At 44.1% G+C, this 25,025-nt stretch overlaps 1 protein-coding gene across 1 annotated transcript in view; it reads right to left on the reverse strand.

Annotated features, from left to right (window-relative positions):
- PLCG1 (phospholipase C gamma 1) overlaps nt 1-25,025 on the reverse strand; it is an 89,964-nt gene that overhangs the window by 19,964 nt on the left and 44,975 nt on the right. The window contains exons 5-17 of the mRNA XM_083446739.1: nt 17,422-17,506; nt 16,883-16,966; nt 16,056-16,078; nt 15,232-15,304; nt 11,639-11,740; nt 10,214-10,332; nt 9,101-9,186; nt 7,830-7,950; nt 6,240-6,408; nt 5,306-5,428; nt 4,323-4,424; nt 2,941-3,128; nt 1,588-1,788 (exon numbers count right to left, since the gene is read on the reverse strand). Coding sequence (XP_083302865.1) covers nt 1,588-1,788; nt 2,941-3,128; nt 4,323-4,424; nt 5,306-5,428; nt 6,240-6,408; nt 7,830-7,950; nt 9,101-9,186; nt 10,214-10,332; nt 11,639-11,740; nt 15,232-15,304; nt 16,056-16,078; nt 16,883-16,966; nt 17,422-17,506 — 1,476 coding nt within the window. The remainder of the gene's footprint in view (nt 1-1,587; nt 1,789-2,940; nt 3,129-4,322; nt 4,425-5,305; nt 5,429-6,239; nt 6,409-7,829; nt 7,951-9,100; nt 9,187-10,213; nt 10,333-11,638; nt 11,741-15,231; nt 15,305-16,055; nt 16,079-16,882; nt 16,967-17,421; nt 17,507-25,025) is intronic.

The following is a 25,025-nucleotide window of genomic DNA, read 5'->3' on the forward strand; positions in this document are numbered from 1 at the left end:
GATCGAAAGCACTGTTTCCTTTGGAGATTTAGAGCCATTGTGGTTTCGTTGCAGAAGCAGGAAACCAGCTAATGCAGCATCACAAGCCAAGTCTTCGTTTTCACTAGGGGCCAGTGTAGAAGCAATGTTTCCACTGTTAAGAGGTCAGAAACAGACCACATATGGTCTGTGGGTCCTTATCTTACATACAAATCCAATCCTTCCCTGTGACAAAGCCATGCTTAAAGGTGACCTCTGCACACATTCCAATCATGGTGAATGCTAACTAAGGCTCCAAGCTGATCTGCACACACCAGTCAGGATAACCATGGTTAACCTTCAAATGGATGTAGGCAGGTTTTATGCTTAGGGATGTTGTGGCGCAATGGGATATTGCAGGCACAAATCTCAAGAATGTTAATTCTCCCAGCTCTTAAAGCAAACTGGAAGGAAAGGAAAATGTGGTCCTTTGGCTTCCTTCCTGAGCTCTGTTCAGCTCCATTTCATCTCCCTGCATCTCTAAACTGGGGATCCATAATAGTTCAGAGGTAGATTTTTATTAAAATTAAATGTGTGTCAGCAGGGGAGAAAGCTTTGCGGCTTTACATAAACAGTGCAGATGAGTTAAATGTAAAAGAGTGGTTTGAGCATTCTAGAATACCATTCAGACTAGACTCTTTGAAAACTTCTGGGCAATTTGTCTTTTACGTTAACCAAGTTGTGGACAATGGCCTGAAAGCACCAGATTTGTGTGTGTGTCCTGCCTTTCCAATTAAATGTTCCAGGGGCCCACATAACAGGATGAAAATTCAATAGAAGACAAGCACATAATAAGGAATAACAGCTAAAATGAAGACAGAGATAGCAGGTTAAGTAGCATAAAACTATGACATTGTAGTTCCTCTTCTGAAGCAAAGTAGGTTAGTAGGGCAAGGATGGGGAAGCGGTGGCTTTTCAGATATTTCGGGGCTATAACTCCCATCAACCCCAGCCATCGTGCCAATGGTCAGAGATTATGGGAACTGATGTCAAGGGACATCCATAGGGCCACAGGTCCCCCAACCCTGCAGTAGGACAATAGAACTAACCAAAATAAAACCACTCCAATTAAGTGTGAGCTATATCCAAAACTCTGTGGGTTAAACCACAGAGCCTAGGACTTGCTGATCAGAAGGTCGGCGGTTCGAATCCCCGTGACGGGGTGAGCTCCCGTTGCTCCGTCCCTGCTCCTGCCAACCTAGCAGTTCGAAAGCACATCAAAGTGCAAGTAGATAAATAGGTACCGCTCCAGCGGGAAGGTAAACCTCGTTTCCGTGCACTGCTCTGGTTCGCCAGAAGCGGCTTAGTCATGCTGGCCACATGACCCGGAAGCTGTATGCCGGCTCCCTCGGCCAATAAAGCGAGATGAGCGCCGCAACCCCAGAGTCAGTCACGACTGGACCTAATGGTCAGGGGTCCCCTTTAACCTTTACCTATATCCAAAATCATCACTCAAGGTGCTAAATTCAGGCTACAATATTCTTGAGTGAGCTCAGCCCTAATGCTTCATAGGCAACAACTTTATTGGAATTCTGACATATGCAAGAGGCCAAAAACGTGTTGGCTTACTCCTTGCTCTCATGAGCGTTGGTCTGTGGCACAGGTTCAGTCAGCCTCATCTCAAATTCATTGCATCTGAGCGGCACCTGCTGATAATGAGTGATGAGGTCATAAAGACTGTTGAACACCAGGTTATCGGTGAGGAAGAATTTGGGGCTGCCAGCATCCTGCCGGGAATGGATCCGGCAGTGTTGCACTTTCCCATTGCGCCTGCATGCAAGAAAAACAAAGATCAGCAGTGAAATCCCACGTGTGTTTACACAAAATAAGCCCCAATCTACTCAGTGTGGCCTAGTCCTTAGTAAATGCACTTAGAATGACAGCCTAAAATTGCTTTTTAAAATAAAGAAATATTATTTTAGTTACATTTCCCCCCAAAGAATAGCCGTCACACTGCCTGAAAACATGAGTGTCATGCAAAGAGTGAAAGTTGCTTATTCAATAGGGTGGAATAGATTGGGATAGGTTGGTAGCCCTTGAGAGTATCCAACCAGCTCTTTGCATGGTTGTGCCTTAAAACAACAGGCAGTAAGCAAGAAAGGGGAGAAACAGCAGCACTCAGTTGACAAAAAGGATAAAGCAAAGGCTGCTTGGGGAAATTTCAAATCACACGAAAAGCAAGACCAGGTATCCAGTAGTGTGTGGACTTCAAAAAGTCTGACCTAAACTTCAGTCCTAATGCTACTTATCTTGGAGTAAGCCCCATTGAATATATATGGTTAGAATTGTGCTGTTAAAATGTTGGGATTAATGTGTGTGTATTAACAGGAACAAGTTTCTACCCCTCAACATTAAAACCTCAAAACACCTTTGCAACTACTGCTAGAAATCCAAGCCTTAGAAATCCAAGATGCGGTATGCAAATATTCCAGTAATCAAACGGCAGGGTTGCTTCACACAGCAAAGCTTCCTGTTCAATCTATTGACAAACTTCAAAAATGCAATGGACTTGGCATGCTGGCTTTGGATGTGAAAGACAGGTTCACATCCCTTCCCACAGCAATGCATCTCAATGTGTGGCCTTGGGCAAGTTACCATTGTTCTCACAGATGTGAGGTCAAATAATGCAAACACTGCACAGAATTCAACAGCAAAGGTAAGCTAAATAGTAGTTCACACACACACTGCTTCTCAATCTGCCATTAGCCATCTTTTCCCAATTCCTACATAAATTGAATGAATTACGTATCATCCAAGTATTTGCCTAACAGGCAAATTCCATGAATCTTCTGGCTAGAGGGAGAGAGAGAGAGAGAGAGAGAGATTGTGCAATGCCTCATATCCATTAACCTGTGTCTTTCAGTTACACATCTGGTTACAGAGATAACTGAAGGGTGGATACCATGCCCAAGAGTTTCTTACCAGAAAGAAAGGGTGTAATCGCCAACAAAGGTCTCACTCTCTCGCACCAAGAAAGAACCATCGGGGGCTCCCGTCTCTATGCAGTACTCGGTCAACAGCCTTTCTGCTATGTGGCGCCCATCACGCCCAGCTCCCAGCTTGCCATGGAACCACTTTTCGGTGGAGTGGAGTTCAGTGCTGTTGCTCACCTAGTATGGAAACCAAAGGCGGCTTACCAGCTTAGTTTCCTGTGGACAGGACCAGCTCTGCATGAAGGCAGAGCCATACTACAACATTGTCTTGGAATTCAACTTCCTCTTCCCAGTAAATCTCCTTCCAGATTTCAGGAATCTAGATTCAGCGCAGGAGGAGACCAGTGTTCTCAGGAGCTTCAGAAATACTCCTCAATGTGCTATTATAGCATAAATGGCATACAGCATAAATGGACAAGCAAACTCGAGAGAGACCAAGGGGTTGGGTCATCCAACCTCTGCATCTAACAACAGGCTATAACCAATATTTGCGAAAACAGTGCACTCATGTCAATGTGAAGGCAGCTGCAGGGTGCCACATAATCACAGCTTCACAGGGGATATTGAATTGGACCCTTTGTTTATATTTATTTTTGGTGGGAAGTCAATGCATGTTTATTTTGGGATTTAATTTGCTGTTTTTCTTTCTTTTTTATAGTGGCCTTCCTGTTCACCATTTTTTTTCACTGCATTAAGATGGGCTTTTCTAATATAATGAGGAGTTCCATGTTAAAGTGGGCCACTACTAATTAACAGAGGGGAAAGAAAACATGATTGGTCCGGCTTGCTTTTAGCCCTTCCGAAAGCGAATCACCATAGCACACTGTCATCAATCACTGGATCGAGGGTATTTGAATGAAGATGGTATAATAAGGGAAACCCACTTTCAGTCTTATTTGGTTTGTTCTTTAAGTTTCACACCAATAGGGCATCTTGCGTCCTTTATCACAATACAAATACTGCAAATGCCCATAATGTTCATAGGTGTTGTTTTAAAAAATTCATGACTGTATTTAATGAATATTTATCTATGCTGCTCAAGGTACAAGTGGTAGTATATACTGCTGAGGCAGCCAGCTACTGGGAAGTAGGGTGATGAGGCAGCAGGTAGATCAGTTCAATGCATGCTCCTATACCTGCACCACACTGACCTTTCCACCCCCTCAACTCTCCAGGTAAGCACAGTAATATGGCTGGTGGGATGCTAAGTGCACAGTGGTGCCCACCTCCAGCTGCCGCTGCTCCGTAGGTCGCACCTATACAAGCACCTTCTAATGTAGAAAGAGTCATTCCTTCCAGACCTGAATGGCTGAGAAGCCTGAAGATCTTCAGCAGCTCAGAAGAAAAATGGTGGCAAGTTGTTTCACGTACCTCCTTTTGCTCCTCCTCATCCTCATTTCCCAAATCACTGCTTCTCTCTCCAGAGTAATAGATTTTGCTACTGGTCAGGACAAAGTAATGGGGGTTCCAATCCTGCAAACACACATGTAGAAAAGATGTTCATCCTAGAATATTACCCTCAAGACATCAAGTCTATTGGGTTTAGGAAAGGATTGCGTCAAGACCAGAAGTGAAGGGGGGGGGCTTATCCTGAGACTAACATCAACCAACATGTTGAGACAGCCTTTGGACAAGGACCTGTCTGCTTTGTAAGTATCATACAAAGGAAAGAAAGAAAGAAAGAAAGAAAGAAAGAAAGAAAGAAAGAAAGAAAGAAAGATAAGCAGCACCTGCCTAAACTCTTTTTTTTTTTTTAAGTGTCAAATGCTTCCATTTGTAAAATGGAGTCCTATGAATATATTATACAGAGGGATTTGGCTTTGCTTTGTATTACAACATATTTTACTTACAGTCACTGCCCTGCAAAGGCCCATGTGATCATTTAAATAAATGTTCATGTTGGCCAGACGCAAGACACCACTTTCAGCCACATGCTGCCCCCCCCCAAGGCCCCTGGCAGCCCTGCCCCAGCTGGCTTGTTTATTTGTTTTAGGGTGGAGACATAGCATGTTGCAGTACCCAAATGTATTTACGTGCGGAGCTTTCGTTCATCGTTCCATTAGCATGCATTTGTTTTAATCGTTCTAAGGTGTCATTATGGTCAGGTCTAGGATGCCAGCAATCACTGGCTGTAGCAAGTGAAAGGTCTAGGTGTAACCAGAGTGTTAGTAGAAGTGAAAAGGGAAAGTTTTTGTGTGCATTAAATGGATCACAATACTTCTATGGTCAAAAGAAGGGTTACAGCATCCTTTCTCAGACAGCTTAATGGCTGTTTTGATCATACAGACCAACCAAGTCTAGACAACTTAGTAGTGAAGCAGTTGAGTCAGAAGCAGCAGTAACAAGAAGCTCACATGATTGATGGGGTCTTCGAGGTAGAGGATTCCATTCTTTATTGAGTTGCTAATATCATTTTCTGAATACACAGCCGTGGATGGCACTTCTTCATAAGCACTGCCCTCAGCCAGTTTTTTGTGCTGCAACGAGAGGCATACACCTCAGCTTCTCTAAAAAATGAACCCAAGAGAACAAGACCTGCCTTTTGGATATCTCTAGGGCACCCACAACTAATTATGGGGCACAACAGTGTTTGCACACTAAGGTAATGACCCTGAAGATTTTCTAGCTAAATCCTGCCTGAAGTTCAACTTTGAGAATATTACTAAGGTGAAGTCATTAGAGTAGCGAACTTCCCAGCATTGGCAGTAAGGGAGAGAATTCTGTGGATCTAGAACTGTGGACCTATAGGGCACATTCAGTAGCTAATGAGAGCTTTCCCCTGAGCTCTCATAAACACCCTAAGGCACAAGATAAATATTAGATTTTTTTCCTAGCTCACTAAAGAAATCTAATCTTCATCTCATTTCTTAGGCTATTTATTTGCCTTCACAATGCAATAATTGTGATTCTATATTATTTGTATAAATCCCCAGTACCAGAAAAAACAATGATGTACATTACATATCCAGTTAAACTGCGAATAACTTAAACAGCAAGGATGCTATATTGGTTGGCACATATATAGGAATTCAATGGGTCACAAAAACAGGGTTGTTGTTTTTTGTAAAAGCAGGGGGGGTTTTTTGTTTTTGCAAGATGCATCTTGTAGTCCACAGCACCCCTGGCCAGGCAGATCAATTGTTGTTAGATTTTACAAGCCAACTAGCCTTAGGCAACTTGCAGTAAAGTAGTGTGTTTGAAGCTGTAATGCCAAGAAACCATGTGCCCCACTCCCCATTTTGAGTTCTAGTAGTTATCTCAGCAGCAAAGGCCATGAAAAAGACTTGCCTTTATGAGAATCTTCCTCTTCAGCTGGTTTGGAGATGGAAGTCCATCGGCAGAGATATCTACTGGTTTGGTTAGCAGCATGTCTCCAAAGATCTTCTTAAAGTTCTGAGCCATATTCCTCTGCTGTGCAATGCTGCAGTGATCCTCGATGGACAGGATAACAGGGAAGCTGAAAGCCAAACAAAAACAGCAAGTGATGGCCATTAGGCCAGAATAATGTGGACTGGATAGTCTAGCTGCTAGAGACTATTATTCTATGGTAATTCAGGAGGCACCCATCTCTCAGTATGATCAAGGCTGTGTATATACAAGTGACTCTGTGGGAGCATAGAGAAAACACAGAATGTAACGGGCAGAGTATTCAGCTTCTTCAAAATCTCAGCTTAAGGTTTTTAAAAGTTCAAGTTTTTCTTTAAAAAAATATGCTTGAAAGGGCACTAGCAGAGCCTGCTGAAATGTCTGGATCCACATTTCATGTCAAGTGAATTGCAGATTAAAACTTCCAGTAGCTGGAGATGAAGTTTCACTGCCTTGCATAGGTCCTACACCCTACCAAAGATTAGAAAAGGGACACATTATATAACTTTATTTAAAAAATGCATGATGATTTATGCAAAATAAAATTAATTATGTAGCTTAAATCAGCATGTATGCCAGTTTTTTTCTTAGTTCCAATAAAAAAACAAAACATTTTCGTCCCAGAGTGATGCTTTGTTGATATGCAAGACCTGTGCTCAGAGACCTCCACTGGTTGTCGATAACCAACTAGACATAGCTTAAGGTGCTGTTATTAGTATACAGGGACGCGGGTGGCGCTGTGGGTAAAACCTCAGTGCCTAGGACTTGCTGATCGTATGGTCGGCGGTTCGAATCCCCGCGGCAGGGTGAGCTCCCGTCTTTTGGTCCCAGCTCCTGCCCACCTAGCAGTTCGAAATCACCCCTAAGTGCAAGTAGATAAATAGGTACTGCAGGAAGGTAAACGGCGTTTCTGTGTGCTGCGCTGGTGCTGGCTCGCCAGAGCAGCTTCGTCACGCTGGCCATGTGACCCGGAAGTGTCTCCGGACAGCACTGGCCTCTGGCCTCCCTGCTTATTCAACATCAGCTAAAAACATTCTTGCTTAAACATGCCTTCCCAGATGCCTAGAAAGTTGAGGTAATTTTGAACAGTTTTAGTATTTAAAACTTCTGCACGCTTTAAGGTAGGGTTGTAGATTTTTCTTGATTCTCCTGTTTTATTCTTTCGTAAACCACTTTGAGGTTTCATACAATCAAGCGATAAATACATTTTATGAAATAAATAAAAGTATGAGCCAAATGCACACTGAATCGTGAGTTATTTATAGCCCAGTTTTAATATTTGTTACAGAAGGAAGACAATATTTAGGGTGGGGTGTTTTTACCGACTACAATGCCAATGCATCATTGCAGACAGAAATACTGTGAGAGCGGTTCACATATATAAATTCTAGTACTGCACCCAGACAAGCTGCCACAAGCAATTTAGGGTTTGCATGTCGGAGGCCCTGGAATCAAAGTACATGAGCTGCAAGTTCCTGGAGGACAGAATGCCACAATCCCCGCTTTACTTACTCAGAGGTCACAAAAGCATGTTCCTTGATGGTGGCTAGGACATCGGAAAACTTTATTTTGGTGGTTAACGTGTGTCCGTGATAAATCACTGGCATTCCATCAGGGCCATCCCAGCAGTCAACTAAAAAGGGGAATAATTAAGAAAAGGCATCTAACTCAAGAAATACAAGCAAAGAGTGTTATCATTACAAGGCGGCAAGGCATAGCTATGCAGGAAATTTCTAGTGAGCAAGGAATCTAGAGGCATGCATCATGAGCACTCTGGCAGCCAGCAACCTGGCAGAACACACATTCTAGTGAACAATATCATTTCCTTTTCCTTCTTGATGTCAACATACGTGGAAGTGATGTGCGGAAGGGAAGGCAGGTCAAAGCAGTTTTGTGAATATACGTAGCATACAGCGCACTGGTGATGCTATTGGCACCAGAGAACAAGCTACAGGAAACTCTTGTAATTAAGTGTCCTGGCTTCCTTGAAAAGTTCCTGATGCAGAGAACTTTGGGCTGGGCCTGTGTAGCGACATGTGAAACACAGGAAGCTGCCCTATAGCAGACAGGGTGATCTTTACCCAGGGGTGCAAGGGGTGTGGGGCACCTGGGCGCCGAATTCTGGGGGGCGCCAGGTGCCCAACGCTAAGGCCGCCTAAGCTCTTAACTAGCTTCCTGTTATGAAATAAAAAATAATTTTGATCAAGCTAGAAAAACAAAATACATATATACCTAGGTATTACCGAAATGTATACCTACTGTTTCACTAAAGGACTTTCGGCTTTGTGCGCTCATTTACCAAAGATGCGCCGCACCTGCATCATTCACAATGGCACATTTTAATTTCATCACTTACAGTTCAAATTAGTTTAGAGAAATCATTAAAAAAATAATGTTTATTTTTGCTAATTGTCGGCATTTGTCTGACATAAGCATAATAAAAGTTAATTTGGGGGCTAAACTAAATTTGGGGGCACTGGGAGGATCTTTGCACCCTGGTGGCGCATATGCTAAAGACAGCCCTGATAGCAGATCAGACTATTTGTTCATCTAGCCCAGGGCTGGCTACTCTGGCAGGCAGAAGCACTCCAGGACTCTAAGCAGGGGTCTTTCACATCACCTGCTGCCAGTTTTCCTCAACGGGAGACAGAAGCTGCAAACCTCAGTCTGCAAAAGCATGTGTTCTACCACTGAGCTGAAGCTCTGCTCCAAGGCAAAATCACTTCTAGTTGGCTGAAGAAAACAGCCTTGGAGGCATCAATGGGGAAGAGGCCAGCACTCACGCTCAATACAGCGGCATCCCATGCGCAGGCATCGAGCATAAGCTTCCAGCGAAGACTCACTTGAGAACTGGTCTCCCGTCAGGTACCTATCCATGAGAAGAAGGCAGGAAAACTGCTTACATGACCAAGAGTGAAGGTCCTATGAACACAGTGATGTTAAAAACAACACCACATACACATCAGTGACTCAAATGCAACAGAAAATTTAAGAGCAGGGTTTGGTGGGGGATTGTACACAGTTTGCTTCAAGATAGGCGTTAGGTTCATGGTGTCCCAGGCAAGAAGCGTTGGTTGATGTGCTGACATTTTCCTTCTCCCAGCAATGCACAAAATGAAATTAGTGAAGAGGACTGAGTATAACTCCACCTCGCCTGCTTCAGTGCCACAGCACCAATGCAAAGAATTCCTAAAATTCTCTTAGCAAAAAGAATTCAACAGACTTTGCAAAATGCTGCTGAAGCTACAGAGGTCTATGCAAAGGATCCAAACTAGAGGATTTCAGAGCCAGCTTCACACTTCGTTCCTCCTCCCTCCAGTTTTCCACAAACAAGCAATGCAAGTGCCAATAGCTCAGGCATCTCCAACACAGGTTCAGGAAGCTCTGAGATGACAAAGATTACAAAATGCATGTAACGTAGCTGTGGGAAGTAGCTGCTGTTGAGGGGCAGGGGAGGAATCGGTACAGAAGTCATAGTGCTGGAGGGTGTGGCCCCAACCCAGATCACACACATGAAGCTGCCATTAGCTGCACAAGGTATAACCTACTCTAACCTGAGCAACTGCTGGAAATTTCCAGTTGCAGAGGCAATCTGGACTGGGATTACAGGATAAGGGTATTAGACATCTCACTCATCCCCAGTGCCACAGTATGAATCCAAAAATGTCCCACTCTAATGACTTCTTTTAGCAAAAATATGGAAATCACTTAAGTAGATGGATTCATTTCAGGTTTTGTGTCATCCTGAGATCCCTTAACTACTGTTGGCTAACATACTGACCTGCTGGTACAAATGGGAGACAGGTATGAAAGTGGGGGGAGAATAGGCCAAACTCATCATGCAAATCAGGTTCTCAAAAGTAGAACAAAACAGGGAACATCCTTTATCTTCTTACGTGTTATGAGAGGAAGAAATCCAGTAGTGGGAGAGGGGATTGTTCATGTCCTCAGGACGTACAACGTCAAGCTCCGAGTTCCATATACTGTTCTCTTTGGAAAACAGGAAGGTAAGAAACTGCCCAGAGAGGAAAAAACAAGGGAGGGGAAAACCCACATAAAACACTAAAACAAGGGCAGTTTTTAAACAAGCTTTTAAAACTGTGTTTATTCCTTTAAAGCATTTATATGCCACCACTTCATCCCATAGGATCCAAAGGGCAGCAACACAAAACAAGAATTAAAACCATAACAAAACCATAGTGGTACCTCGGTTTTTGAACGTAATCCATTCCGGAAGACCATTTGACTTCCGAAATGTTCAAAAACTGAAACTCAATAGCTGACAGCTAGGCTTCAAAGTCTTGCACTCGGCGGAAGCCGCGTTTCCAGTTCGACTTTTGAGGCGCATTTGAAAACTGAGGTATTATTATTAATCAAGGCAGTTCACATAAAAAGGTCTCAGGGCAGTTCACATAAAAAGATCACAATATATAAAATAAAAATAAAAACAATAACCCAATAATACCCCCCCCCAAAAAAAAGAGACACGTTTTAAAAGGGTATGGGATGTTGATCAGGTCAATCAAAGGTCTAGTTAAAAAAAAAAATTGCCTGGTGCCTAAAGTTATATAATGAAGGCACCAGGTGAACTTCCCTGGGGAGGGCATTCCACAGACGGGGAGACACTGCAGAGGAGACCCGTTCTCATTTGCCCCTCTCCGGACCTCTTGGGAAATCGATCATATAAGGCAGGGAATAGGGAAGCTCTTAACTGGGGACCAAATATGGCCCAAAAGGTTTTTGAACTTGGCCCACAGCATTCCCCCACTTGGCCTTGCTCCTTGCAGAGAAATTTGGGTTGTCAAAATGGGGTGGGACATCTTAAGCCTAAATGTGGGACCAAGGGTGGTGGGTAAGGAGGTTTGGCAGGAGAGAAGGATGTATATCAGAAGATAGATAAGGAGAAAACAAGAGATAGAATGAAGGGGGGGAGGTGAGAAAGTGTTGCACTATGTCACATTGTAGTGTTAACTCACTACAGTGAGCAGCAGTCAGGATAGCTACCTCCTGGCCTGCTTCTTCCTGAAGACTATTACCTGTCCACATGTGCAGTAACACAGGGAGACACGGCAGTCAGGACTGAGGTAACAGTGATCCCCCCCCCCCAGGAGCAGCAGAGAAATGGCAAGGGCAAGAGGAGGGAGGGAAGCCAAGTGTTCATTGGTTCCAACGTGGCCGGCAGGCAGCCTATCAGAAAACAGGGAATTGTAAAGCATCCTAGGGGAACTGTAAAAGGGGCTTGTGCAATGTACCTTCTCACTTTACCCCCCCCCCCAGCTCCACTGCAGCCACCCACATCAGTAGATTCTTGGGAGTCTTACCTCATCCAGGGAAAAATAAGGCTCTTCGATTTCCCTCAAAGGGTCTTTCAGAAAGTTGAACATGAAGTCCTGGACAAAGAGGAGGTTAGTAGCCCAAAGTTCCTGTAAACACAAGGAAGGAGGAAGACAAGGAAACTTTCAGAAGCCAGATTCTTCCAGCATATCCAAGCATTCAGTTCAATCCTAAGGTGCTCGACGTGTGTCACATCTATTGCTTCAGAAATCCTTTAAATAGCTCTGTAAGGGGGGTCAGTATTATCACCCCTGAATTGCAGATGAAGAGCTAAGGATGGGTGATTGTGTTGGGCTTGAATTGGAATTGCCTAGGCTCAAAACCCTGCACCACCATGAAGCCTGGAGAAGGAGCTATTTCTCAGCTTAGCCTACATCTAGCAAGGTAGCTGGGATGCGGGTGGTGCTGTGGGTTAAACCACAGAGCCTAGGACTTGCCGATCAGAAGGTTGGCGGTTCGAATCCCTGTGATGGGCTGAGCTCCCATTGCTCGGTCCCTGCTCCTGCCAACCTAGCAGTTTGAAAGCACATCAAAGTGCAAGTAGATAAATAGGTACCACTCCAGCGGGAAGGTAAATGGCGTTTCTGTGCACTGCTCTGGTTCGCCAGAAGCTGCTTAGTCATGCTGGCCACATGGCCAGTAAAGTGAGATGCCTGTAATAGAGGCTAGGAGCGCCGCAACCCCAGAGTCGGTCACGACTGGACCTAATGGTCAGAGTCCTTTTAGCAAGGTAGCTACAAAGAGAAAATGGCAAACCACAGAGGAAGCTGCCCTGATCTTCTTGGGGAATATATGGAATGGTGGGTTTGTGGCCAAGCCAGAATTTCAACCAGGGACCTCACAGCTCAGAGCTCTTAACCATTATGCAGCACAAGATTTCACCCCTCTCTGCTCAAAGCATCACTGAAACATGCCAACATCCAAGCCAGTGTGGCTTTCTGGACGACCACAACTTTAAGCACGCCATTTTTACTAGATGAAAATGATCTCCATGCAAGGAAAAACAAAATTATAAAGAGAAATGACAAGAGAAAATGCAAATCAAACCCAAACAACATAGCAGAGGTTTATTGCTAGACAACAGTGCCCTTTCCGTATCATCATTACGGCCATTTGGTTCTCCTTGTGTGCATCCCAAAAACAATCTGTGCACACCACCAGGTACAAAGTGGGGCAGGAAAGTCTAGTTCACCCTGAGCGTAAGAGTTTGAGGCCCCGGCACACATCAGCTGCCCACTAAGTGTACTTGCAGGAAAATAAACAACCTCTCTGGGAATCAGTGATGCACAGAAATTAGCTTCACATGGACAACAAATCACATATTCAAGAGGCCCTAAATGACTTTTCACAAGTCAGGTAGACCAATGTAAACCCATGAAGTGGGGTGTTTGGGGCCAAGGAGAGAGTAGAGCTGGGCCAGGCAGTGACCCACTGGATCCTAAGTGATAGACCTGAGTAGCTGTTCTCTACTGTGCCAGCGTGACACAGTGTAATTACTGCTCCCCACCTCCTGTCCAGGCTGGTGAGCTACAGGGCTTCAGACATGGCAGTGGTTCTGCCGCTGTTCCCAAGCCCAGAGCTTGGATTTTGCCCTATGCCAGATAATATCCCCAACTCCCATCAGAGTAATGAAGGAAAGAGCAAGGAGAGACATGGTTTATTTTGCTCTTTGACTTTATGCCTCCCTCTCCTTCATTATGTGCTCAGAAAACGGGCTGTTTTCTTTTTGTTTACTTCTCCAGTGGCATATCGTCCTCATTCTACAATATCAGCAGGATGAAACAGAAATTGTGCTAGTTAGTGAATATCTTAATGCACTCCTGGGACCACTGCAAGCTGGCAGCCACATGCAACATGAAACAGCTCCGACAAGCACAGAGTGTTTTTCCAGTTTACCTGGTCTATTTAAATTCGAACCGGTGTTTTTTCCCCTAACATAATTTTTATTCATTTCCATTTTCTTTGAACTGTTTAACATGGTTGCATTGAGATATATATATTTGTTTACGTTAGAGCAAATGGCACGCAATAATTACATTAAATTAAATCAACCATAAACACTCAGAAAGACATTTCTGAATATATTTTGTATCAGTAACAATTAGAATTTGTAGGAAGGGGAGGGAGGGGAAATGAAATATTTACTTCACACATGCCGTACTGTGTGGGTACTGTTCTACCATATGCCTCATTATTTCTGCAATCAATAAAGTCACACCAAGCAGAATAAAAATTGTTGTGTTTCTTTGGGCCTCTTGCTACTTTTAATTTTTGTGTCAGTTTTTCCAATAATGTCGTTTGCCAAATTGCATTGTACCATTGTGAACCAGTGCTATTGCAATAAATAATAACGGCGATAGCTGTATTGCATTTCCACACCCACCCACCCACCCATTCTCCCAATCTCTTCCGAGAGCTCAGAGTGGCCTGACCATGATTCTCAGGCAGCCTCTCTGCCATCCTAGCAGCCCTCGTTCGCATCCAAAGTGTTCTGCATCATGTGACGTCAGACTGTTCTCCAGCCGTACAGTTATCTGAAATATTTGCATCCCACTTCCCTTCTGTTTGAAGTGGCTTATGACAAAGAGAAAAGTCTATAAAACAATTAGAAATGCAGACCACTAAAATGCATCTAGCTTTAAAACATAAAAATGAGACATAGCAGCACAGAGGTGTTTTTTTTAAAAAAAAAACAACCACCAACTCAACAGATTCATGTTGCATTCCTACTAACCAGCTGTCAGGATTAGGACTATGGGAGGGGGGCCTCCTCAGAGGAAGAGAAATTGGATGTCATGGAAAATCCACTATAGTTCTAACGCAGCCTAAAGCATCTAGTCTTATTGGCGCCTGGTCTCATCTGGTCTGCCCAGCTCCCCAACCACATCCTGAATCCCCCTTTCCTCAGGACCACAATAATGAAGGTTAGCAGCATGGTAGAAGTGCAACAGGAGGGTTCATTCAGTTTGTAACTTAAGAGTTATTTCTGTTAGTGTTAAAGTCTACTAGCCAAGAGGGGGACAGGAGGCCTGCTTAGCAACCAGGCATAGTGGCAGGATCAACACTGAGGCAACATATGCTCTGATTGGCTATGTGCTCCTGAGGGACCTTTTCCTCTGCATGTTGGATTCAGTGTTTCCCTGCTATGGACAAGGCCTGGTTTAATGCCTCTCTGTTACTTTCCCCTCAAATTATATACACTGTTTTTGTTCACTTTTGCCCAGTAAAGTGTTATCAGGATTTATTTTCTCTCTAGACTCCATATGTGTTATTTAGGTGACTGCTAACATAGTAGACCTGATGAGAAGCCAGGTCTTAGCGTAAGAGCACTTGTTTGGTTATTATTTAATAGTGGTTACATGGGATTTAGATATTGTTTTCTTATGTGTCAGTGCAACCTGTGAAATAAGGCACTGCTGTTCCAGATTTTCTAATTGTTACTGTGGCTGAAAGATCCCACTTACTTCTCAATTGCCTATGAGTGGTCACACTGTGTTGAGTGGTATCCCAAAAAAAAGCCATTGATTATCACATTGTGCTGCTTTCTTTCTCCATTTCTCTTTCTATTGCACAAACTCACCTTTTGGTATTCTAGCAAAAACATCTGGAACTCCTTCAGTGATACCCTGCAGTGCTCAGATCTCTCTGCACCGCTGGAGGAGGAAGCACAGACAAGACACATTGGTTAGAAAGCATCACCCTACAGAACAAGCAGCTGCTGCACTGAGAAATCGGCTAAACAAGGAAGACAGTGTCAGAGCTGAGATGGATTACTGAAAGCAACTAGGGGGCCTCAACCATCCTCATACATGACAGCCTTGCTCCTTGTCTCTGTTCCTCCTTCTCCCACAGGGCAATAATGAGTCAAAGAAATCAAAGGAAGAAAAAGCGGTGCTAGAGGATCTCTACACAGAAATGGATCATTTCCAGATAACCCACTTTGCCACTGGGCAAGGGCACTGGCAGGCATAAATCCAAATAATCAAAAGATAGTAACAGATCTAAAATGAAAGGTTGGCTGGGTTTTGCATCAGCTAGTTCAATCTATCTGCAAAATTCCAAGTTTTGTGGTCACAGCAACGGGCATAAAAATCACTCCAACTTGTTTGAATTTTGCAGTTTGCTACGAAATAGATTTATTGCCATGCCAATGGAGAACTAAGAATGGGAAGAGAGAAACCTAGCCCCAGAGTCTGTTTTGAACACCCCTGATTTAGAATTCCACCACCAAACAGCTCAGCCCAGCATTTTTATAACAAGGCCCTTCATTGAAGACATATTGAGAATAGGGTCCTATTGAGGAAATGAGCAGCCTGCAGTCAAATGTCAACATACATTCATAAACAAGTCTAATTTCCAACCCACTCAACCCTCCCACTGTATATAGGAAAGAGAGCAGTTTACCTTTCCAAGAATGGAATAGCCATCTGCAAAAGGGGAAAAATGCACACATCAGCTGATTCTGCTTGGTATATTCAGTGTCACACTTTACACTTCAGTAAAGATATGCAACGGCTTAATCACAGCCAATTATTTTAGGCTGTGCCTGCCATCATTATTTCAGTATACTCACACATGAAATGAATGAAATAAAAGATGTGGGCTGGGGGGGGGGCAACTCAATGACGACACTCATTCTCATCATTGTTTTACTATTATTGTTCTGTTGTTTTTATTTGCAAGCTGCCCTAAAAATATTCTTACTGAAGAGTGTCAAGTAGTTCTTACATAAAATAAGTTAGAGAGATGCTTGGGGTTTGGAGATGGACAAATGGTGAGAGCTCACATATCACCTTTTTTCTGTAAAAACAAAGACAAAAATGGCAAGTAAACTTGAGACCTCTTCATTTACTGTCTGTCTTTGAGTCCATTTCTCTCACAATAGCAGGTCAGCAGCACACATAGCAACAGCAAGTCCTGATCTGTGTAGAGAACTGATGTGAGAGAGCTGGTGATTCTCACTTTTCTGATCAGGGTTACCTGTACACGGCACTAGAAACTAAACTGCAAAAGGTGCTTCCCATTTTCCACCTTCCATTTGTAGGCACAGATTTTTTTTCTAGTTAGGGTCATAAGTGCAGGTGAGGGAAATCGTTTGCTATTTGAAATGTATTCAATTCACATGCTCGATAAAACAAAAGGGAAAGTAATAGGAAGTGAAACAGCACCAAAACAAAAGAGGAGGCATAGATTTTACAAAATATCAAATATTTCGATTAGAAGTATCTCACCCCTTTTTGTGCATTGAACATCAGGCTCTGGTACAACTGGGCAAACTGTCCATATGTGATATCACCATTTCTCTGCTCCACATCCTAAAATGAGAGATTAGGAAGGAGAAAATCCTCTTAATAAATAACACTGTCCTCAGTCGTGTATGACACCTCAGTTCTCTTATTTGTGGAAAACAGAGTGTTGAGATGACTGCGGTATTTTAACACTACAATCCTTACGATCCACCAATGTGCTTTCAAATATACAAAGTGGGAGTGCATGCCCAGAGTCTCTTAACAGTTTGCTGAACGGTAGAGCATATGCTCTAGCATACGCTCATTCAGAAGGCTCTGGGTTCAATCTCTGGCATCTCCAGTTAAAAGGATCGGGTGAACAGAAGAAATATTTCCCTCTCTGAGACCCCACAGAGCTGGTGCTAGCCAGAGTAGACAATGCTGCGCTATGGTCCTTCCCCATTTGATGCTATGGTGCAGCTGATGGCAATGACTGCAAAGAGAATGCATGTTTAAAGGGGCAAAGAATATCGAGCACTTACTGTTAGCCTCTCGCGCAGAAACTTCATGTTAGGGACACGGTAGTTCACTTGTGACAGCATGTTTTTCAGATCCTTTGCAGAAATCCTAGGTGGTAAAGAAGAAAAAAATAATTTTGGAGGCATGTTCATGTGGAGCATTTATACCCCTCACGAACCCCTAAGTCCCAGAGACTACCTAAAATACATTTAAAATACAATTTAAAAGCCAAGAGACAATGAGGAGGGACAAAAAGTACATATAGGTCCCTCCACCGCAGTTCCTGAGATGTTCTAACTGCCACCCTGATGGGTCACAGCTGGCCTCACAGGAAATGACCCTGGCTCAGAAATGGCTGCCAAAGCAGCCAGATGTTTGTTCCTCAGAGGGCAGGGCTTCCTCACTCAAAGTGCTGCTGATGCCTCTCACAACTTCTGTCTCCGGTGGCTAGCCCCAGAGTCACTAGGGGAGCTGATGTGTTTATAACCCCAGTCCTCAGATGTTGTAACTGCCACAGACAACCTGATTGCTGTCAGGTTCCTAAAAACTGAGCTCTCGCTTTAAATCCAGAATAACAGGCAAATACAGTAAAACCGAAGGCGACTCAATGAAAGGAGGGTGATAGGGCAAAACCACCTACAGTCCCTGCAGAAGTGGTGGTTACCTCTAAATATCTCCAAAATTAGACACCTCAGAAAGCCTATTAAAGCTGCCACTTCTGCAGGATACTACTTGGGAAGGAACAAGGCCGTAATTCCTGTGGGCCTTTCCCAAACGGCAGATTGAAATGATTTCAAAAGAGCTTTAAAAAAACAAAACACAGCTTGAGAAAAACAGGTCTGTTTGCTTTCCCAGCCATCACTTGGACAGTTTTCAGAAATTGTTTGGGAAATGGTTGCTCTTCAAGCCGCATCAGGAAGAAGAGGAGAAAATAAAGGAAAAGGAGGCAGAGCACTGAGATTTAAGATGTGAGGATTTTTTTTTCTAAAGAGGAATGGGGAAAGTCATTTTCGAAAAAAATTGTTTGTTTGCTGTTGGAAAAAAGTCCTCGTGGGTCTCATGGGTCTGCTTAAGAAAATGGGTTTCCAAACTGTGTTTCAGGTTCACTGGAAGCCTAGCAGGGGTTCCCAGATGAGAAAATAAGGCAGCCTATCCTCAAGGACTGCTCTGCCACATGGGGCCACAGGGGAACACATTCTAGGTTGCGCCAACTATTCATTCAGGGCAGCAGGGAGCCCATGCCCTGCATGCACGTGTGTGCCAAAAATATGACATTGCACTGGGGTTTTGTGGCAGATGTGCAGTGGTTCTGCCACCAATAATGTTAACAGTTCTGAAAAAGTCAAACATTTGAAAAATGTTGTCTTAAGGCATTGGGTTATATTCAAAGCAGGACTAAGGGAAATGTTTGAGCAGTGCATGGATTTCTCCTTGCATAACAGAACATTTCACCCACTTCCTCAGCGGCCCCCCTAAATCTTCTGTTTAAGGTTTTCCCTCTGGAGTGGATTTGGGGGTGATGGAGGGGAAGTCCCCTCACACATGCATAATTCATTTCACTTGAGGAATTATTTCACTGAATACCATCCATAATCACACTGAAGTTCACCCCTCCTAACGCTTTTCAAGCCTTATTCTAGTTTGCATACACAAAAACATTGGAATAGCTTGTTGAATGAAGAGAAAAGCCCACATAGTTCATTCAAGCAGGTGCTTAAGTGAAATAAAAAAGCAGCAAAGCTGCTTTTAAACTGTTTGGGGGTGGCGGGGGGGGGGAGTGGTCAGCAGCTGAGGAAGATTTGGTGTGGCATATAACTTTCCCCCACAGATGAAGATGAAAAATGTTATGATCGTTTAAATGTCAGAGGAGTAAAGCTAGATCTTTTTGTCCTAACAAGCCAGAACTTTATTTTCCCTCCTGCACATATCAATGTCAAGTGGCTGACAGGTATGGGATATACCACCGCAGCAGCATCAAATTCTCTGCACATCAGCCGATTCAAATTCTGCTTTCTGCAAGCTTTGGACATGTAAGCCAGCTCCCTACAGGAACTCACTGGTACATGTGGACTCCCGACACACCAGCTAATATGTGGGAAATTCAATCCTGCCTTCTGCACCTGTGGCTCTGCCTACCCCACACTTATCATGACACGTGACATCCGGTGCAGGACAGGTGCATGTGGGTTTGGGGGAAATGGCCTGGGGAGCCTAGTTAGGCCCACAGGCCAGAGGTTGTGACTTCAGGGACTACCTTCTTCCCAGCAATCAACATGTTGCTTCCAGGACCTCATGACTACATTTCTCCATGTCATTGGTGCCAATATGCACCATGACCACTGATTCTGTCCCAGAACTATATACCGGGTGTATACAGTGGGCAACATTCACAACTTTTGCACAAAGCAAGCAATTCACCCTGGTGGTCTGCACCCCCAATCAGCTATATTCCCAATTATAGACTCACCCACTCCCATAAGCAGGCATATGATGATCATCAAAGTGCAATTAGTTGCCACAGATTCAGAATAGGTTATGGAATAGGTTATGAACTCTGGATGACACACCATCCTTTTACTGAAGGCCTCTCCACGTATTATGTTAAAGCTATTTAAAAGCCTCCCATTTTCGATAAACTATATTGCCCATGGGTCATTGCTCGGCAATGCCAGGATCATTTGGATGCGACTGGGTATCTGAACCTGTGCCAATGTGCTATCCAGTAAGGTTTCAAAACAGGAACAGTGATTAGTCAACCATGTTTGTCTGCTAGTTGCAGGGAATTCTCCCTTGCTGGCCTGATTAGATCATTCAGCAGCATTTCATTATAAACTGCTGATGACTCTAACGCAAGACCCGGTAGAGTAATACTGCTATTACCTCAAGAGAGACTCTGCTCCTACCTGGCAAGAAGATCCCAAAGTGTGGTGCTGTGGAACAGCATTTCCTCACTGAGTGCCCTGCATGCATACTGAGCTGTTAACTTAAATGAATTTCAATAACATGGGATAATTGACTGGTCCAATTACCAAAATAGGAAAGCAGAAAGCTGCTTTATAATAAGTCCATGGGTCCATCTAGGTCAGTAATGTCTACATTGACCACCGCTAGCTCTCCAGGGTTTCAGACAAGGGTCTCTCTTAACCCTACTTGGAGATGTGCAAGATTGAAGCTGGGACCTCCTGCTAACTGAGTAACAGCCTTTTTCCAATAGAGTAAGTTATCTGTCATTAAATGAGTTTGGCCTTCTCTGATTGTGCAAGTTCAGTTTAGGGGCGCTACTGCCAGCGGTTCTATGTAATCAACATATTTTATCTTTTCTGCAGTGTGTAATCAAATCAAAGGGGCCTTCTCAACATTCTGATCTTGACCATTTGCTAATTAGCCGAGGTTTACGTTTGTCCAGGGATTCTCTCTGTTCCACAAAGCAAATTGATGTTGAGAGGAGAAACCTAACAATTCAGTACAGTTTGTCAGCCAAATGATGACTGATGAAATCCAAGCAAATCAGTTTCAGATGAGGATTTGCTGGCAAAGAAATCATGTGCTCCTGGCAACCCAGACACTATGGTCCCTTCTCCCCAGGAAGAGAGACTACAGAACTCCCTTCACAGCAGCACAGGAAAGCACTGGACTTAATCCAGTTAAAAAATCCTTCCCAGCTGAACTCCTGAGAGATGCATGTTGCAGACAGACAACCTTGCAGTTTGAGGATTAGCTCCAGTCATTAGGTCAGGAAATGGAACCCAGTAACTACCCATTTATTACTTCCAGATCTCAGTGGGTGAGAAAACAGTGTCTGCATTCCAAAAGGAGGAAGGGGAACTGAGAAACTGAACAAAGGACCAATGGCCACTAATCAGTTTTCCACACTGTAATCATGAGTTCATCTCCCCACCTCACCCCTCTTTCACACACATAGACTCACACACACATCAGTATATAGGGATTTCTGTAACTATAACAGCTGCAAATTCAATGACTTTGTGCAACTCTCGTATTCAGATTATAGTAAAAAACACTCCATGTTGCTGCACATGTGCAGTGGGAAAGGTTGTATGAACATTCCAGCTCAGAACCCATACAGGCTGTTTTACTGAAGGCATATTCTGCAAAGGGAAGTGAGGGGCAGATAGGGCTTGTAAACCTTAGCTGCCTTGTGAGGTATCTACACAAATCTGGACTGGAGTCCCTAAGATGGCGCCTGGCACACCTCCTTCCAGCAACTCCTGCAGCCAAGCTGGTGCCAAACACATTGCTTTGCTTTCATTTGGCCCAACTGTGAGGCCGAGAGGGGAGTCTTGTCATCTGGGCATCCCAGGACCTCCATACACACTGCCTAGGCTTGCGCCCTGAGAAGATCACTTCAGGGCTGCTAACATAACATTTTGACTTCACCCCCAGAGGCACACTCCATTGTCACTCAAGAAACATGGATGCCGGCAATAATTCTGCAGCATATTCTTGACTCAACTATAGTGCATTAGTGGTAGATTTATTCTGCTTTAGTTTGTTCTGCAGTGCTACCACATTACTGCTTTGAAGAGTGGCTACGAAAGTGGGACAAAGATAAAGCAGAACATTTGTAGTATACAAAGTTATGGGATTTCAGCGGGAGATTGGATTGGAAGTGGCGTGGTGTAACCATTCCAAAACTTCTGAAGGTGCAAACAGTACTGAAAGTGGCATCACGTGTGACTGCCCCAATAGTATCATGAGCACAAATCATAATGGATGTGCAATGAAAGGGGTGTCTAGAGGGGCCCTGAGAGCTTGCCAGACAAGCAATCCCACCTACTATTTCCTCACAGAATAAAACTTTAAAAAACATAAACACCCCCAAACCTCACAAAACATGTTAGTTTCACTTGCCACCACTGAAATTTTCAAGGCAACTAGGGATATTTCTCTCTCTTACAAAACCCAAAATATCTGCTTATCAGCAGAGTGTGCACACCAAAGCAGGCGATGTGGGTAGGCTTAACCCAGCTAATTCCAGGAACTGTATTACTGAATGGCTTTATTCTGAAAGGAATCAAAAACACATGGTGCAAACAAGAAAAGGTAATTTACAATCTGTCTAAGAAGCAGGCTTTCCTCTGCCCGCCCCCCACGATGGTAAAAAGGGCATGTCTCTTACTTGCATAATTGCAGGAGTCTAGAAATTAAATGTACAGATTCCAAAACCATATCAAAGCCACTGAACACCCACCACTAGTCTCCATTATACTCTATAGCACATGTTCTCTGAGAACAAAGAGCGAGAAAGAAAGAAGTTCAGTCAAGGCCAGGGAGTTCAAAGCAAGATGGAACTGGGAAAACGTCCTTGAATTTCCGGAGTCCCACCTTTTAATATTTGGAAGGTGTTCATCCACTTTTGGAATATGAACAAATGGATAGTTTACACAGACCCGCTTAAGTGCCTTAAAGAGAGGTGTATATCAGGATATAAAAACCAGGAAGCTTCACTAGACAGAGAGTACCAGATGATACCACTGAGGAGCATCTATGTCAGACATAGGCAAACTCCAGCCCTCCAGATGCTTGGGACTACAATTCCCATCAACCCTAGCTAACAGGACTGGTGGTCAGTGATGATGGGATTTGCAGTCCCAAACATCTGGAGGGCCGGAGTTTGCCTATGCCTGATCTATGCCAAACCTGGCAATTTGAGCCCCCCAACAACAGTTAGCACCTAATGCAGTGCCTCCTTCGGTGATCTTTGCATTTAGGAAGAACCTACACGGTAAAAAGCATTTCCTGAAGTATGCGAGGTCTAATTCCAGCTGCTGGCCTGGTGTGCATGCAACCCATGCCGCTTTGGCCCCAACACATGGGTTTACTGTGTGGATCGGGTGTGTATGGGAGGAAACTATATCAACAGCTCAGTTGTCAAGGAGGACCACTACCTCGAGCATGCCAGATTTCCCCAGCTCTCCTCAGCCTGAAGAACAGCTTGCAAACTCTGATTGTTCTGTGTTTATAAAAATATATTTGCAGCACACCTAACTGCAAATGTGTTGGCTCCAGCGTTTACTCAAAGAATCTAAGTATAGTGGTACCTCGGGTTAAGAACTTAATTCGTTCTGGAGGTCCGTTCTTAACCTGAAACTGTTCTTAACCTGAAGCACCACTTTAGCTAATGGGGCCTCCCACTGCCGCCGCACTGCCGGAGCACGATTTCTGTTCTCATCCTGAAGCAAAGTTCTTAACCCGAGGTACTATTTCTGGGTTAGCGGAGTCTGTAACCTGAAGCGTATGTAACCTGAAGCGTATGTAACCCGAGGTACCACTGTACACATGCAGGTTTCAAATAGCAGGCCGACAAGCAAGCAAAAACATGTGAGCAATCCACTGCCAGGTATGTGTGAGCGGTGCCTTCTATGCAACCAGCTTAGCATCAACATAGAGGACATTTCAGCGCTTGCTAAAACCTCATTTATTTTCCCAAGTTTTTTGCTGGCCATTAGTACCTGTTGGTTGTATTTATTTATTTTATGTCTAATATGGTCTACTGGCTGCTTTTGCATTGTAATTTTAGTGTATCTTTTTTTACTGAACGCTGCCAAGCAGCGGCACAGCTGGGCACCCGGAGTAAGTGGCGCCCGGTGCACCCCACTGCCGCCCCAGCCCTCCGTAGCTGCACCTCTGCTGCCAATAACAGCAGCAGTAGCAGAATGCATTGCACTTAAGCAAAAAGCAGAGTTTCAGTTCTCTCCTGGGGGGCACCCTCAATTCTTACTGCCCTGGGGGCCCCCAACCAACTTCAATGTCATATCGCTTGTCAGCATGGCAACTTTTATTTGTTATTCAGATTGTAAAGATTCCCTTAATGAAGAGATGGTCAAACACACACACACACACACACACACACACACAAAGAAGATAACTGCCATTCAGATTTCGAGAGACCTTGCTTTGACCATCTAGGTCTCTTGTACAAAAGAGCAGCTTATTTATTCCTCTGGCAACAATGGCTCTTGCTCAAAGCACACTAGCCAGTTGCGTCTTTGTTTCTTTGCCCTCTCAGACAAGGGACTGTGGAAACAGGGAAACTCAGAAGACACATACAAACAAGAAGGCACGACAAAGGTTCATTTAGAACACCAGGCTGGCTTATTATATCCACTGAGAGCACTTAGCATTTTTCTACTTTGCAGGCTGAACCATCCCCTCAAGTCCGCGGAGCAGAGTATTCAGAAAGCAGGTGGCAATAATCTCCTGAAGACACGACACAAACTCATCAATATGCAAATCATGCAAAAATGTACCCCGCCCTCCCTGACAGATGTTGCTCATTATTTGCCTCCACGCTGCGTCGGTGCTGTGGGCTGCCTCTGTCCCAGCTCCTGGTTAAATAACGATCAAGCCAAGGCCTTCTGCCAGAACAGGAAATAGGAAGAGCGACTGCACAAGGGAGAAAGGACACAAGCAAGCAGCAGAGGTGCCAGGCAGCCTTTGGCACTGGAGACACAGGGGAAATGCAACTTGTATTTATTTGCTAGGGGAAGAGATGCAAAGGGTTTCAAGTTGTGGTATCAAGCAAGTACAGTGGTACCTCCGGTTGCGAACGGGATCTGTTCTGGAGGTCCGGCCGCATGCTGAGGAATTCACAGCTGGAGGACTG

The sequence above is a fragment of the Podarcis tiliguerta genome (genome assembly GCF_965153285.1).
Source record: "Podarcis tiliguerta genome assembly, chromosome: 6".
Lineage (NCBI taxonomy): Eukaryota > Metazoa > Chordata > Lepidosauria > Squamata > Lacertidae > Podarcis > Podarcis tiliguerta.